The 17,681-nt window shown below is 41.5% G+C and overlaps 1 protein-coding gene across 2 annotated transcripts in view; it reads right to left on the reverse strand.

Annotated features, from left to right (window-relative positions):
• The window catches only part of KCNAB1 (potassium voltage-gated channel subfamily A regulatory beta subunit 1), a 312,471-nt gene that overhangs the window by 98,959 nt on the left and 195,831 nt on the right, over positions 1 to 17,681 (reverse strand). For both annotated transcript variants that reach the window (XM_037046673.1, XM_037046674.1), the window contains exon 2: positions 2,662 to 2,705. In XM_037046673.1, coding sequence (XP_036902568.1) covers positions 2,662 to 2,705 — 44 coding nt within the window. The remainder of the gene's footprint in view (positions 1 to 2,661; positions 2,706 to 17,681) is intronic.

The raw sequence follows: 17,681 nt of genomic DNA on the forward strand, positions 1-17,681 counted from the left end.
ACCTTGGGACCTTAGGACTTGGAGGAACACTGGAGACCTAGAAGGCAAGAGCTGACAGGTGAGGGCTCCCCATCAGGCCTAGCTTTCCTTCCAGGCTCATCTCTTAAGGTTCCCAAGCACCTTGGATTCACAATATTCTGCACACACACCAGTGTTTCCCCAAGCACCTCCTGCTCTGGGGGAGTCTCCCTCTGGGCCATTGATTGTATTGCTCACTCCGTCTTGAATTCTTCACCCCTTTTCTCACCTCCTTCTCTGCTTGATGACTTCCTTCAAGTCTCACCTGTGTAGCACCTGCCCTGTGAAGCTGTCCCAAATTCCCCAAGAGCCTTCCCTTGCGCTTGGTTCATCCTGGACTCTCCACTACAGCATTGTCAAATACAATGTCTGTTTCTGCATGTCTGACTCCCAGCACACTAGGAGCCGTCTGAGAGCAAGGTCCTTGCCGCTTTCATCTTGGTGTCCCCTATAACCAGCACAATGCCTGGTTTCCTAAACGTTTGCTCAGAAAGAATAATTCTTCCTCTCTGAGAAGAGAATCTCACTTCCCACTAGACTGAGATGATTTTCAGTCATTCATTGATAGATTTACTCTTTTTTCCATCAGTTTCTTTGCCTTTGAGTCTTAATAGCAGTTGCCAGTGTATTTATAAACCAGGATAGTCACAACAACCCACAGGTGGGTTTGGCCACTTAATTTTTTTAGAGATTTCTCTCATTGGCAAAGCTGTGTTCCTTCAGGTGTAGTTTCAGTTCATCCTCAAGTTACTTCACCTGCTTGCTCTCAATTACACATGGTTTTCATTTATCAGAAGAAAGCTTGGCAGGACAAGAAGTTCCCAGCCAGTCCTCTGGTAGAGGAGAAAGTCAGAATTGTTAGCTTTAATTATGGCTTTTCAAGTATTTAAATAAAGGACATTTACAGTTCTGGGATTGCTTGGAACATTTAATACGTAGTTTCCAAAGCTGCAGTTGAACATGGGCTGTTTCCTGACACCCCAAGCCCACAGCAGTAAACCCAGCTTGCCCTCAATTTGACAGATGGGGTCTGCAGACCCTGACAAATTATCTAAGGCAGGTGCATTATTCCTTTCCCTGAATTTTTTTTGTCTCCTCTGGCTTACAGAGGTAGCTCTGAAAATGTCTTAAAGAACACTTATTCAAGCTGTCAAGCTTTGTTACCTGTTTTGAATGAAGCCAGTCAACCCTTAAACTTCCTTGTTTCCTCCTATTTTTCATGCAGTGTCTTATCACAAGTGTTCAGACCCTCAGAGAAGCTTGAAGCTCAAATCAGGACTTCGGCTCCTGAACCGTCTGTTCCAAAGTTCACCCCTACAGCTCAAACACACGGGGTTTCTAAAAAACGGCTGTCTGCCTTCTGGAGACTCATTTACATGCAACACATCATAGATACCTAAGACTTTTTATAGTCTTAAGGGCCTCTGGTTGAATTTTTTATGTACTTAAAAACATTTATTTATTTATTTATTTTTAGAGAGAAAGGAAAGGAAGTAGAAAGAGAGGGAGAGAAACATTGATGTGTGAGAGATGCATCGATTGGTTACTTCTCGTGCACCCCCAACTGGGGACCTGGCCTGCAACCCAGGCATGTGCCCTGACTGGGAATTGAACCAGTGACCTTTCAGTTTGCAGGCTGGCACTCCACTGAGCCATACCAGCCAGGGCAGAATTTTTTATGTCCTTTTGACTAAATAATTCTCTGCGGTAGCTCCTGACTCTAGGAAACACTGGTCAATGATTTTTTACCATATTTCTTAATTTATATGTTCTTAAATTACTTTATTTATAGGTAGTTTATATTTATAGATAATTTCTTTCAATAATGGATAGTGAATAATTATTATGAGAATTATTAGTTCTTATAAAACAAAGGTTAGACTGTCTCTTAAAACAGAAGTGAGCAGTAACAAGATTAGAGCTCTGAATTAAGTAAAGTCAAAGTCTTTTAGACTTATGGTGAATGAAGACCCCCCCTTACCTCCCACATCAGATCATTAGAAAGAATCAGGAAAACTTAGGCCTCAACAACATTAATATCTTTGAAATACAGTGACAGGAGGCAGAATTAGCTGCCACTATCTTTTTTCGTTCATTGTCATCCCTTCCCTGGTCTCCATACTTCCATTCAATAGGAGTCAAGAAACCCTCTTCCCAAATGTATTTATATAGAGAGATACACAAGCACCTTGTTCCTAAAGTATTTAAGATAGATTGTGAAAGTATATAAAAATCTAAAATACAAAACAATATAGAAACATAAGGGAAGAATTTAGGCAAAGAGAAAATCAGGATGGAAAAAGTGCAGATTGAGGCTACAGGAATGGAGCTCACAAATGGAGGCCACCAGGTCCCTCACACTAGCTAAAGGGAAGTAACATGTAAGTCTTCCTCCAGAATGTGCGTTCACATCTTATTTCTTTCTGTCTGATGGGCCCCCAGAAGGCATCATGGACACAGTGGCAGCTTGAGTGAGAGAAAGGGGTGGGGGTGCTGCGTTGGGCGGGAAAGGATGAGAAGGAGAAATGGGCAATGCTGGTCACGAAGTCCTTTTCACCTCAGACCTGCACCCCAGTCACTCCCTGGTGTGCTCCCCAATCTCCCACCTCCCCACCCACCCTACATGACGCACCAAGTACTTACCAAGACCCAAGCAAGAAACTCTGAGTCCTGATTTTCCAAGATTCCTGGAATAAAAATAAAGCAACATGTGGTCACTGTTTCGAACCCAGGGGATGCTGTATACATTGAACTGTGAATATTAATCTCACTTTGATGACATTGCGCCTGACTGGAGTCATAGGAGAGGCCGAGCCCCAGACATGGGCTGTGTGGCCTTGGGGAGGTTCTCATTCATCTCCACTTGGGCCTCAGGGAGCTCACACTGTGCTCGGGCCCAGCACAGGAACAGATGTCCTCACCAAACGCAGGTTTTCAGCCCAGAATAATAGTTTTTCTTAATTTGTTTACCAACTGTCTTTCTCTTGCTAGAATGCAGGTTCCTTGATGACAAGATCTATATCTTATTGATCAACCGGTCATTCATTGTTTATTCATTCTTCAGCAGGCCGAGCCTGATACACAATGGACTCAATATATATTTGTTGGCTGTGTAACTGACAAATTGATTTCTAAAACCAAGTATTATTACTAATGGGTGAAGATTATTAGAAGAACAAACACAAAATCCTTTAGCCTATCTAAATGAAATTGTATTTCTTTAAAAATAAAATGTTGCACAAAGCTGATTACAAGGTCAGATAGTCATTTTTGAATGAGTCCTTTTTCCCTCGTCAGCACCTTTGCTTTTCCACCCTGAAAGTGTATCAGGGAAGGGAAATGCACAGGGAGAGAGCCGGGCACTCTGGCCTTTATTAGAAGGTATTCGTCCATGGAAACCCCGACCCAATCCATCTTCCTGTCATCTGCCTAACTGCTGTCAGAGAAGAAATCGAATTCTCAGAGAGAAGATGCCTCATAGAATTTCATAGGGAGGTGAAGCTTAAATAATTGAAACCCAGGAGAAAATTGCATTCCTTTCTTTCTCCTTTTTGCTCAAATTTCCTTTTCCAATCACAGTTTACAATCAATATTATTTTGTATTTGTTTCAGGTATACAGCATAGCATTTAGACAATTGTATATTTTACAAAGTGATCCCCCTGGTATTTCAAGTACTCACATCCCATAGTTTACAATCAAATACTCTTATGAGAACATAGGTTTTCTCCCCCGATGCAAACAAAATAGCACACACTTTTCCAGCTACAACATAGCTTAGCTCCTCCAGGTCCTCCCTAGATCTTCCACAGTGTAAGTGTAGCTTCTTCGGAGTTGGTAATTAGTGCTCTCAGTTTTGCATCGATTTCTTCCCTTTACTTATTATTCTTGTTTATAGAGTCACCCAAGCAACACATTTAACTTCATCACATAGACCATAGCGTATCACACTGCAAAGAGCTGAAAAACCCAGGTTTCTATCCTATCGTCCCAACTAGCCAGGTAACCTTGGAGAAGTCCCTTCCTTCCTGTGGGGGTCAAGTTCTTCATTAGTAGGATGGGATATTAATGGCTGTGCCATTCATTCAGCATCTGGGGTGGGACTGGTAATGTATGCTAAAGTGTTAAACAGTAAACAAAGGCAAGGCATAGTTACTTCTGGTATTTCTGTCTCTGCTCACCCTCTCACAGACATAGTGCTAAGTTTTCCCACATGAATTAGATATGTCTTCCTGGAAGGAAACTCTTGTATAAAGGTGGGTGTGAAAAGTATTTTGAACTATTATACTAAAAGAAAAGTAACTGGACCTTTCCCATGAAAATACTTTGCTTAAGAAATTGTTCGTTTATTTATTCATTTTAATTTTTAAGTTTTTAAAATTATAATTGTATGTAAAAATGGTTCTTTTAGTCCTGGCTGGGTGGATCAGTTGCTTGGAGCATCACCCAATGCACCAGGAGGTTGTATGGTGGATCCCTGGTCAGGGGGCAACAGGAGGTAGCCCACTAATGTTTCTCACATCGATGTTTCTTTTCTCTCCCCCACTTTCTTCCTCTTTCTCTCAAATCAATACATATATCCTCAGATGAGGATTTAAAAACATTTTTCTTTTAGTAGTTTCTTACAAAACTACAGGGTATGCAACCAGAAGATCTTTCTTTTAGTCTAAAAGTCTACCAATTTTAAGGATAGGCATTAAGAGCCAAGCTATATAGTGGGGAGAATAAAAAAAAAGACTACACCAAAACAAACTTAAACATGTGTGCGTGTGTGTGTGTGTGTGTGTGTGTGTGAGATTAAGAGTCTTCCAGGAGGAGTTTTCAACATTGATGAGTCAGCAAAGATTTATGGTGAGGTGACCACATTCCAGACAATGCCCAGGTCATGGGGATACAGAGAGGAACAAGGCACAGGGTCTTTGGGAGTACATGGGAAGGAGGCCACTATCTCAGGCTTATATTTGCATAACTATATATATACATGTCATGAGCAAAAAAATCTAGGTAAGAAATTTCCTGTCATTTTATAAAGTACCTAGGAATAAACCTAACCAAGGAGGTAAAAGACCTATACTCAGACAACTATACAACATTGGAGAGAGAAATTAAGGAAGACACAAATAAGTGGAAGCATATACCATATTCATAGATTAGAAGAATTAACATTATCAAAATATCCATACTACACAAAGCAATTTATAGATTCAATGCAATCCCTTTTAAAATACCAATGGCATATTTCACAGATACAGAATAAACATTTCTAAAACCTATATAGAATGATAAATGACCCCAAATAGCCTCAGCAATTTGGAGAAAGAAGAATAAAGTAAGAGGGATCACAATACCTGACATCAAACTATATTACAAGTCTACAGTAATCAAAACAGCACAGTACTGGCATAAGAACAGATGCAGAGATCAATGAACAGAACAGAAAGCCCAGAAATAAACCCAAGTCTCTATGGTCAATTAATATTTGACAAAAGGGGCAGAAGCATGAGATGGAATAAAAATAGCCTCTTCAACAAATGGTATTTAGAGATCTGGACAGCTATATGCAAAAAAAAAAAAAGAAAGAAACTCAACCACTAACTTATACCAAACACAAAAATAAACTCAAGTTGGATAAAAGACTTAAATATAAATCATGACACCATAAAGGTGAACATAGAGGAGACACCATTAGAGGAGAACATAGTCAGGAAAATCTCAGATATTCCACACAGCAATATTTTCACCAATATGTCTCCTAGAACAAGAGATATAAAGGAAAGAATGAACAAATGGACTTCATCAATATAAAAAGCTTCTGCATGGCTAAAGAAACACATCACCAAAATGGAAAGGAAACCAACCATGGGAAAATATATTTGCCAATGATACCTAGGACAAGGGTTTGATCTCCAAAATATATAAAGAACTCACATGACTTGACACCTGGAAAACAAACAATCCAATTAAAAAATGGCCAAAGGACCTGAACAGACACTTCTCCAAGGAGGACATACAGAGGGCCCAGAGATATATGAAAGGATGCTCAACACCACTAGCCATTAGAGAGATGCAAATTAAACCCCCAATGAGATATCACTTCACACAGGTCAGAATGACCATCACTAACAAATCAACAAACAAGTACTGGTGAGGTTGTGGAACAAAGGGAATCCTAGTACACTATCGGTGGGAATGCAGACTGGTGAAGCCAGGATGGAAAATAGTTTGGAATTTCCTCAAATGACTAAAAATGGAACTACTTCTTGACGGAGCAATTCCACTGCTGGGATTATACCCCAAGAATCCTGAAATACTGATTAGAAAGAACCTATGTACCCTGATGTTCACAGCAGCATTATTTACAAGAGTCAAGTGCTGAAAACAGTCTAAGTGCCAATCAGTAAATGACTGAATCAAAAAAATGTGGTACAGCCCTGGCTGGTGTAGCTCAGTGGATTGAGCGCTGGCCTGCGAACCACGCGATCGCAGTTTGATTCCCAGTCAGGGCATATGCCTGGGTTGCAGGCCAGTTCCCAGTGGGGGACTCACGAGAGGTAACCATACATTGATATTTCTCTCCTTCTCTCCTTCTCTTCCCCTCTAAAGATAAATAAATAAAATTTTTAAAAAAAATGTGGTACATTTACACAATGGAATACTATGCAACAGAAAGAAAGAAAGAAAGAAAGAAAGAAAGAAAGAAAGAAAGAAAGAAAGAAAGAAAGAACTCCTACCTTTTGTGACAGCATGGATGGACCTGGAGAGCATTATGCTAAGTGAAATAAGCCAGGTAATGAAAGATAAATAAATCATATGATCTCACCTATAAGTAGAACCCAATCAACAAAACAAACAAGCAAGTAAAATAGAAATGAAGGCGTAGAAATAAAGAACAAACTGACAGTGACCAGAGGGGAGGGGAGGAGATAACAAGGAGAAGAAGAGGGCAAGTCATGGAACATGTAAAAGTCCCCAAGGACAAAGACAACAAGGTGGGAGGAAGACTGAATGTGGAAGGTGGGTGTGGGTAGGGCAGGGGAGAGTGATGGGGGTGGGGGATAGGAACAGCTGTAATTGAACAACAATAAAAAATTTTGTAGTCCTGGCTGGTGTAGCTCAGTGGATTGAGCACAGGCCTGTGAAGCAGAGGGTCGCTGGTTCAATTCCCAGTCAGGGCACATGCCTGGGTTGCAGGCCAGTTCCCTGCAGGGGACTCACGAGAGGCAACCATACATTGATATTTCTCTCCTTCTCTTCCCCTCTGAAGATAAATAAATAAAATAAAAGAAATTTGTAAAAAGGAAAAAAATAATTTTTTGTCATTTTAATGACAAATATTTTCTGTCATTTTAATATCTTTCAGTGATTTTGAGAACCACTGGAGGAGGGATGTGGTGTAGAAAACTATGCAGAGCAAGACATCTTTATTGCAAATGCAAATGAGGCTAGTCACATAACTGGGCACTTAACTGAGCAACATCTCTGCATCTGAGGCGGGGAGGCCGCCCTATTTTCCTATGACAATGACTTAGGAAGATAATGATTACTCTGCTATGTATGGGTTTGGAGGACCAAATGGAGCAACAACTTGAGAATTGTCAGCAAAATCAAACTGCAAAGGAACAAGCACTAAACATGGCTTGCTTTTTTTTTTTTTTTTTTTTTTGCCACTGCTGTTTAAACACCCTGGCCAGCTTTTTTGGAATGAAAGTCTTAGCAGATTTTCCACTGTAAGAAAAGTTCAGTCACAGACAAATATTTATGTAGTGGTGCTAGGTCCCACATTGGGCCTTGATGGTTTTATTTCCTTTAACTCTTTTACAAGATATCTTCAGCCTCTACAGGGAATGGTTACCATATTCAGGTGGTTGTTTTTAAAGTGAGAGGCATTTTCTGTGCATGAGCCATATAATCTCTAAGTCCATCACCCCGACTTTTTCCAGGGCTGTGTATCTTTGTGACTCCTACCTCAGAAAGCTCTTTCAGCATATAATAAGGCCTCTCACTCTGCAGATGGAAAAGGTAGGAGGAATGAGCTCCCTCGAATTCGGGGCATGGAATTCCAACACAATTTCCATGATTCCAAATGGCACATCTGCATCCTCCTGCCTATGCTTATGTCTGCACAATATTAACTGCAGACGTGGCAACTGTCCAGCTCTGCTCATCTATTTAAGCTCTGCTGGATAATAGGATCTCAGTACTGGGTGTATTTGATCTAATGAGTATAACATGTCTCACCCCTATAAAAAGCTTGTTTGTGTGGCTGTACCACCAAATAATGGCCCAGTTTACACATCATGCGGGGCCATAACAGAGGGCTTGGAACCTTCTTTATCTCACCAAATGGAACCTTCATGAACAATTTATGGTCCTGTGTGACACTGCACAACACAACAGCTTTATAGATTTCTACGTTACTTCTTAATTCCTCTGCGTTTGCACAATTGAGGCTACATAACATTTTTGTATGTGTATCATATTTCCAATTAGATTGAATTTCTTTCCCATTTGGTTCAAAACACCAGTTTCATTGTATGGGTTTAACTATTTTATCTGTGTCAGGTATACAAGAAGGAAGTCTCGGAATGTTCATTTTTAGTATCTGCTCCTGTTTGACTCAAAATAAAAGCTCCTCTTTCCCAGGTGAATCTGAGCTGCTCTGCCGCTAATATTAGAAGCGAATGACATCAGTGTGAGGGCATGGGGCCTTGAGCTTTGCCAGTCAAATTTTGGAAATCCTAAATATCAACTCAAAACTTCAGTAAAGAAGAGCTAGAGCTTCTGAGAACTCAACAGTCGTATTTCTTTCTGAAGGCAGAGCAATCACTTAGTGAACACTTGGCTGAACTTAGTTCAGAAAAATGTTAGTTCTGTGCAGAGACATCCACTGTAACTCCTAGAGTTGTTTTGTGGAGCATCCACCAGGCTCTCTTTGGTTTTAAGGCAGTAATGGAGTTTTGAGAACTGAAATCCATCGTCGCTTAGGCACAGCTTCGCAAGCTACTATGCTGCTGCTGTTCCTTTACAAATCTAAGGTGCTAAAAGCAGAAGATTAGTAGCCCCGGTGTGTCGTTTTAAATTGTTTGTTTCTGAATACATGTGTTCTAGACACTCTTCGCAGTTGCGAATGGCTCAGGAAAGAGGAGTAGCTAGCTAAAATATGTCCCTTGCATTTGACCAAGCAAGATGCGTATCCAGGCAAGATGTGTATTGCATGGGACAAAATTCCTGATTTAAAGATGGACACAACAAGACTGACTCAAAGGGGTCAGGGGGCCATGTCAGGCTCACAGAAATGAGTTTCAAGTTGCCCTGTTTTCATGTGCTCAGACCATTGCACCATCTGCTGTCTCACTCTGTTTGAACATCTTTCCGGTCCCTCTAACTTACACTCTGCTGTTGTGGGGTGCCTTACCTGGAAGTTACTAGTGAAATCTGGGGCATGGGGTTTCTTAAAAAACAAGAAATGTACAAGCCCTGGCTGGTGTAGCTCAGTGGCTTGAGCGTGGGCCTGTGAACCAGACAATCACAGTTCGATTCCCAGTCGGGGCACATTCCTGGGTTGCAGGCCAGTTCCCAGCAGGGGACGCACAAGAAGCAACCATACATTGATGTTTCTCTTCCTCTCTCCTTCCCTTCCCCTCTAAAGATAAATGAATAAAATATTAAAAAACAAGAAATGTACATTTAACCTTTCTTTAAAAATCTAGAGTGTAAGGCAGGTTCATTCGTCAGCCAGCTGCTTTTGCTGATCACAGGGGAATGCACATGTTGACTGCCATTCAGGTGACTGCAAACGGTAATAATGCTTTCTGGAGAAGGCACCATGCATCACTGTTGAAAAGTGAATAATGACTTGTTTGGAAACCAAAAAGCCATACATTTTGATGACAGGCATTGACAAGCAGCACAACAAAGCTCTGTTTTATTCTTAACTTTTATGCAAGTAGCAACAAAGTAGAATGGGATTCTTCTAAGTTCATTGAGTTATAGGCTTAAGTCATTTGTCAGTTGTAAATTCCCACAGGCAATGTAAATTCTTATTTATTTTCTTTGAACATATAAAAATCACCTATTGATCTTTATCATTCTAGAAAATTCTAGAGAAGTATGGCCAAAGAGAGTTCCTGTAACTAATTAGTTTGATAAAGATGTACTGAGTTTCAACTACATAACAAGCTTTGTATTCTGGTGCTGGAGTGGCCTAAGTAGCAGATACTTGCCACTATAGTGGAGCTTACACCAAAGAAAGGGGAATGGGAGTTTAACAGTCAATCCAGTATTTGATTATAATTCCAGGAGTATACTCTAAGTGTAAAACTGGGATGTTGGGGAAGCTGACACTGTCTGGACAGTTAGAAAAAGCTTCTCCAGGAGCATTTAACCTGAGAACCAAAGGAAGAGTAGGAAGTTAATTAATAGAGAGTAGGGAAGTGCTGAGAAGAGTGAAGAGCACATGCAAAGGCTCAGAGTGGAAAGAAGCATGGGTAGTTGAAGAAGTGGTAGCGTGCAGAGTGACTCCAGGTGAGTCTGGGGGAGACGAAGGAGGTCCCTCAAACAGGGACTTACTGATTAGTTTATATTACCAATTATGGTATTTATCTAAAAAAATTAAATTAATTGGGATAAAATTGGTTAATAAAATTTTACAGGTTTCAGGTATACAATTCTAACAGACTTTGTCTGTATGTTGTATTGTGTGTTTATCAGCCTAAATCAAGTCTCCTTCTATCACCATTTATCCCTCTTATACCCTCTTCTACCTACCCCAACCCCTCCCTCTGGCAATCACCACACTCTTGTCTGTGTCCATGAATCTTTCTTTTTTTTTCTTTGCTTAATTCCTTCACACTTGTGCTATTTATTTTTTTCAGTAGTTTTCCATTACTCCTTCATGTTAAGACTAAAATTGGAATAAACTAACAAACCGCTATAAAGGAGTAATAGAAAACTACTAAAAAAATAAACAGCAGAAATGAGTTAAAAGGAGGCAAGAAGAACTAGGAATTTACTTCAAGAGTCCTGGTGAGAAATAATGGTACCTTGAAATTGGACTTAGTGGAGGTAGGAGAATAGGGAAGATTCCAGATGTTCTTACCAGGTAAAATCTGCAAGACTTTGTGTTTGGTTGAATATGAGGGTGAAAGATTAAGAGGCGTAATGGGTCATTCTCAGGTCTCTAACTTGGGCAGCTGAGTGAAGAGGGGTACATTTCACTAGAGTAGGGTTCATTTAAGAAACAGGGTTTTGACTCATCTTTGGGCACGTGGGCAATTATGCATGGAATATTCTAGCTATTTGCCTAGAGCTCAGAGTGGGGAGAGGCATTTTCTGGGTCTCTAGGACAACAGGTGCCATAGGCTGGGGTCAACAGCCAAAGGGGATGTTACTCAGTTGGAGGAGAGGGCCAAGGACCTGGCCTTGAGGGGCTCCAACGTGACAGATGGCGGAGAGGATGCTGAGAAGGAAGGAGAGGCAGAGACATAGAAGGACACGAGGAAAGTGTCAGTGTGGAAGCTGAGGTACAGATGGTTTCATAGGGCAGAGGGACCCGCTCCTGGGAGGACAGAGACACAATGCTGACTAGCGATCCCCCAAAGGGAAGAATACGCTTTGCTCTCTCTTCCAAATTTTTTTCAGGGTCACATGTCTCCTCACAAGAGCATGGTTATTTTCCTACATAAATATCATGTACAGACTTGCTGAAGCAAAGGTCAAGTCTTCCCCGGCATCCTCATTGTAATGGGGATGCCATTAGATTAGTTCCACTGTAACGAGCTGTGCCGTTTTCAAAGGCAAATGAAACAAAAAGCATCTGAGGTAGGAGTTCAGTGCTTCACATCTTTTCAATTCCATTTACTGTGGGGGAGTTTCATGTTTCCTCTTTAGAAAGCAAAGCCAGCAGTGCAATGCAGACCAAGGCATGAGCCTGAGGAGAGGCAGCTTGATATTTCTATATCTACTTTATCAAAAGCAAATGCTTCCATTCACAGTGCATTAGTTTGCCTTCCATTGTCCTTGACAGAAAAACAGAAAATTAACGCCTGTTTTCTCTGTGTGTCCATAGCTTTCAGATCTGCCATCAGAGGGCCATGTATCCCGGTGCACGTTATACACATTGTGTACGAGGTTGTTTCTCCTTTCACACTGAGATCTGTGAGGTCAGGGACTGTGTCTAATGCATCTGCTAATTCCTAACACTTAGCACAGTGCTAGGTGCGTGGTAGGTATTCAGGGATGCTCACAGTGGGTGTTCTAATGCTACTGCTTTGCTGTGGATAAAGACCACATTGTCCCTCACTTGTCTCCCCTTACTAGCTTGAGCAGCTCTGTGGTTTGCAGGAACTCACTGGCCAGCACAGCGCAGTGCTGAAGTACAAATAGTGCAAAAAAGGCTCGATCCCTCACTCTCAGTGAAACCTTGGGAAAGTTACCGAACCTCCCTGTGCCCCATCTCTTACTGGTGATGATAATAGGAACTACCTCATGGGGTGAGTGTGAGGATGAATGCATTTAAGATAGTACTTGGCATACGGTTAATACTCGGTAAGTGCAAGCTGTTATCAGACAGATACAGGTTAGAATCCAGGCTTTGTCCACTACTGTGCCTTAGACAGTGCTCTGTCTCCTCATGGTATCATATTATAAGCCAGTCTCTAATATTACCAGGATTTCGCCTCCTCTGTGGCACCTGACATAGGCTATCGCTGGAAGCAAGATACCAGATCATAGCCTCTATTGATCTAACTCAATAAAGGAAACCCCAGTGTCCCAAGCTTTACAGCCTAACAAAACACAATTTAAATAATTATGTATCATTCCTTCTTCTGTTTGCAAAGGGAGAGAAAATATTCTCTAGATTTATCATTAAAATAGTAGGTGTTGAAGAAATGTGGATTCAATTATTAAGACTCTACTTAACTCTGGGCAGTTTGGTAATTACATAAAAGTTCCCCCAAATAAATATTTTCAATGTAAAATACTAGTAGGCCAAAAGTATATGTTTATATAGAAAGCTTATATATTTTTCCCTTCTAAGTGAACAGATAAACATGTCTCTTATATTAACTTGTAAGTACATTATTTCTATTTTTAGAGATATTAGATTCTGGCAGTACTTAATATTGGTCTCAAGGGATAATGAAACACTATGATTATTACATTTTTTCAAATGTTCCCACCCACAACACTTAAAAAAAAAAGTCAAACTGCAATTTGCTTTTCCAAACACTTTTCTAACTAGTGTAAAAAATAAGTTGAAAATCTTTGGGGAGATTTTGCCCTTTTCTCTTAATAGTGCCTTGCCAAGCAGTCATTCTTTTATAAGTGTAGAAAGCAACATGTTTTGGAATGAGCTTTACATTTAATTTAGCTCATTTTGAAGAGATTATTTCAAAAAACTGGCTGCACGCCTTGTTGCTGTTCTGCAAAAGAGGCAGATTCCGTTAGGTGGCTGCAGCCTTGGGGTTGTGAATTGTTTGCTGAAAGGGAAGGTGGGTTCTAATCTTTAGACAAAGAGAATGGAGATCTGGACTTAGACCTTCCTGGTAGCTTTTCAGTGGATTAAATGAATGAACTTGGACATGGATGGGTTAATGCGGCCTTGTTTCAATGCCAAGATGCATCCATTATCTGAAGCACCCTTAACTTGGATCTCACTGCCTCCCTATAAAAATAGGGGAGAAAAGGCAATCAAGACCCAATTCAGTGACTCATTAAGCACATTTTCAATGTCCAGGAGTGGCTCAGTAATAGCACATCAGATGTGGGGCTGCTGGTAAAACCCAATTTGCAGCTAGTTCATCTAGGAGTTATCTGATTTACACACACGTATATGCATAAAACAGAACTAACATTTTAAAAAGTGGCCAGTGTATGTGGTAGGGAAGAAGACTTAGCAATGACGAACACTTTTCTGAATGATGTTCTGTTTTATAGTCTATTTCAGCTTCAGGTTTTCTACTTATTTACAGATGTCCTATAATTCAGTTCAAGATATTTATAAAGAAGTGGTGAACAAATATGAGGTCCTCCACATTCAGACCCGGAGACTGGGCCACCTACAAAGGAGAATTATATAAACCCTCCAGAGGGGAGATTTCTTTATTAGGAAACCTTAAAGATCAATAATTCCCTTCTATTCAGTGATTCATGGAGGGTCTATTGAGTAGTGCTGGAGCATCTGTATCAGTTCTGGAGGCAAGAAGGACAATGAATAGACAAGCATCAGTCTAAGACAATGGTGAGTACACAACAAAGCTCAGTAGGAGGTGGGTAGGAGCAGAGAGATGAGTGAGGATCCTTGCTTGCTGGTGTTTGAAAGAGGCGTCCTGGGAAAGAAGAAGCTGAGCTGAGACTTGAGGGGAAAAGAGGTATTCACTAGTTTAAAAATTGGGGGAAAGTGTTCCACACAGAGGAACCAGTTTGAATAAAGAGCACACCTAAAGAAGGAGGGGCATGGTGTGGTTAACAGATGGACCGTGGGTCAAAGTGCAGCGGGGGATCTTGAGACAGCTAGAGAGATTGATGGGACTAGAGTGACAAAGGCTTGAAGGCCACATTTGATGAGTAATGTAACCTGTGGGTGATGTAAAGCCATCAGAGTAGTTAAGCAAAGATAAAACATCATCCCATTTGCATTGCAGAAAGATACTGACAGCAGTGTGGAGGATGGATTGGCGGAGGCAGTGACTGGAGAGAGAAGATCAATGAGGAGGCGATTTCAGTAGTCTAAAGAAGAAAGTATCAGTCTGAATTAGAGCAGCTGTCTTCAGTTGACAAGAGGTCTATGAGAGCCCTGGGGGTACAACAGCTGTTGTCTTTGCAGACTTCAGCGTTTTATAGACTCGAAAATCATTGCCGTCACGCCCGGTGACTGAAGGGAGACCAATCCAGGGAACAACCCGAGGAAACATAAACATTATTTAGCATTCATGTCAAACCTTTATAAATCTTTTCTCCTTTTTTTAATGTCACTGACAGATAACACATTTCCTCCCTAATGGGCACTGACAGCAAATGGAAAGATCACATTGGGGAATCAGGTGAAGAATTACCCATGGATGCTCCTTGACTCTCGGGTGCCGGGATCTGTGGCCAGCACGGAGGGGCTCCCGTGACCATGCAGGCTCATGAGGAGCATGGCGAGGCCTGTGTGTGGACTGGAGAATAACAGACCGTGCTGGTAATGGAGCTGGATGCGGAGGCCAACAGTCCAGAGGGAGAGCTATGGTTGAGAAAGTAGTTCAGCAGTAGAATATGGCTTCTGACACGGATGACTGCAGACTGTTTTATGATGGAAGGAATTTTATTTTTCAGGTTTCAGCGATGAAAATTTCTCCCAATGAGAAGACTCATCCACCTGTTAAATTTTGCTCTGCAGTCTGCAACCTCCAAGGCAGATCCTATTCACCAAGAATGACTCTGGCCCCATGGTAAGGGCTGCATCCAGTACCCTGCTCAGTATGCGTGTCCATCATGGTCAGTCTAGCATCTCTTTTGGGCTACCCTGGTCTCCTAGGTGTGTTGGCAGGACTTGGATAGTACATGCAGATATTCTCTGCGTGACTACACCGCATCCTGTCACTACAGGACTATGCTGCATCCTGTCATTACACTGCTGGCGGTGTAATACAGTGTCTCCACTCTATACTTTTGTCTTCACAGGAAGACTGAAAACTCCCTGAAAAGGACAACCCTACCTTAGAGTTTTCAGACTGTAACAGGGCCTCAGCACATGTTTGGTGAGAGAGCTACTGTGTGGGCTCCCTGAGAACCCACAAGATGGCCTAGGTTCCACTGTCACACATACCCCAGCCTGTCCCCCCACTTCTTTACTGTATCTCCATCTGCACCCTGAGTGAAATGCTAGATTGCTTTTGCAAAGAACTTTTCCCTCGACTTTCACGGGTGGCCATTTCATACAGCCCACCTAAGACGGCTGAAACACTGGGCAGACTGTGAGATCCTCACAAACTAGCAACCTCTGGGGACTTCTTATATTTAACAGCAAGAAGGAAAAATGAATGCTGCCAGTACACCTTCTACATCTAAGAAAATAGTTACGAAAAGTATGAGTGTAAGTTAAGTAATAAATTCGCCTCCCAGATATCTTCTTTGATACCTACTGGGTCAATGTGTATGGGAGAGGGAGGCACTGAGGAGAGACAGCATGGTGGGCAGGAGGCTGATGGGGAAAATAAGCAACTCAGAACATGTGTCTGGGGCCTGGGTGGCCAGGCCTACTTTTGGTCTTAAGTCAGCCATTCCTCAGTGCTGCGGGGCAGCAGTCTCCACAGTGTGTTCATACTTATAAGGCAGCCCACTGCAGTGTGGGAATAAAAATTATAACAGAAGTATTCATGCTTGCATTTGTAATCCCTTCTTTTGAAAATGCCTACTTTTTTGGTCTATTTTATGATCACTATAATATTAGCACAATAGTACATGCTTTAAAAATAAATACTTGTGCCCTGGCTGGTGTAGCTCAGTGAATTGAACGTGGGCCTGAGAACCACACGATCATGGTTCGATTCCCCATCAGGGCACATGCCTGAGTTGCAGGCCAGTTCCCCACAGGGGACGCATGAGGGGCAACTGGACATTGATGTTTCTCTCCCACTCTCCTTCCCTTCCCCTCTAAAGATAAATAAATAAAATATTTAAAAAAATAAATACTTGTTTATTGGAAATGGCTGGTTTTCTCAGGCACTCAATGAAAGTGGTTTGGGGGTATCTGCTATGGAAAAAAACCAGTCTTACATTACAGGTCTTATTTTTGAAGGCTTACATTCTAGTTAGGGAGCTGACAATACATACATACATACATAAACATACACTCATTAGTTGTTTCCCCCCAGGCCCACACACACACGGTAATTGTTCTCAAAGATCAGGACAGGTGTAGGAAAAAGAGTGAGTAGGATGGAGGTGAAGAGCAAAGAGCAACCCCCTTCCCCAGTAACAGGATGGGTCTCTGGGTTTTGAGTCTGTTATTCTCATAAGTTTGGGATTCTTAATACACCAGTGGAAAGGTGTTTTTAATGCTCCTATGGAAGGAAATGGGAAGGAAACAGACATATCACACAGGCTGTCAGGAGCCAAGCCATTTCCGCTCCCTTGGGGGCGAGGAGCATCATTATAAAGCAGGAGGGAAAGGCATGGAAAATGTTGATAGTTCCATTTTTTCACAAAGGCGGCTTGGTCGACCACATGAACTGTTCCAAGATCTCTCTTCAAGTTAGTGTCAGCTGAACACATAGTTCAGAGGTTGGCTGAGTAAAGAAATTCAAATGAGGCACCCAGATACTCATAACCCTTTTTTACAGAGAACTTGTGCCCAGCCCTTTAGATATGTTACTTCATTTACTTCTCATAAATAAGAGCTGGGAGTTGGTATCTCTCTCATATTTTTAGAGGGGAATACTGAGTCAGAGAGGTTCAGGGACTAATGCAAAGTCTCTCAGCTTGCACTGGTAAATTGAGAATTCCAGCTAACCCCACTGGACTCTGCCATACCACATAGCTTTCAAATGCTCTGCAAAACAATGCCTAACTTCTGATTATCTGGTGAGTTCCTGGTAGCCAAAGCATATCAGCTCTCTTGCCTCAGGCACAGTGGCAATTCCTACTCCTCAGCCCAATATTTTTACATGTGCAAATCAA

This window comes from Sturnira hondurensis, unplaced genomic scaffold (genome assembly GCF_014824575.4).
Source record: "Sturnira hondurensis isolate 20B ecotype Veracruz unplaced genomic scaffold, ASM1482457v3 Scaffold0005279, whole genome shotgun sequence".
Taxonomy (NCBI): Eukaryota; Metazoa; Chordata; class Mammalia; order Chiroptera; family Phyllostomidae; genus Sturnira; species Sturnira hondurensis.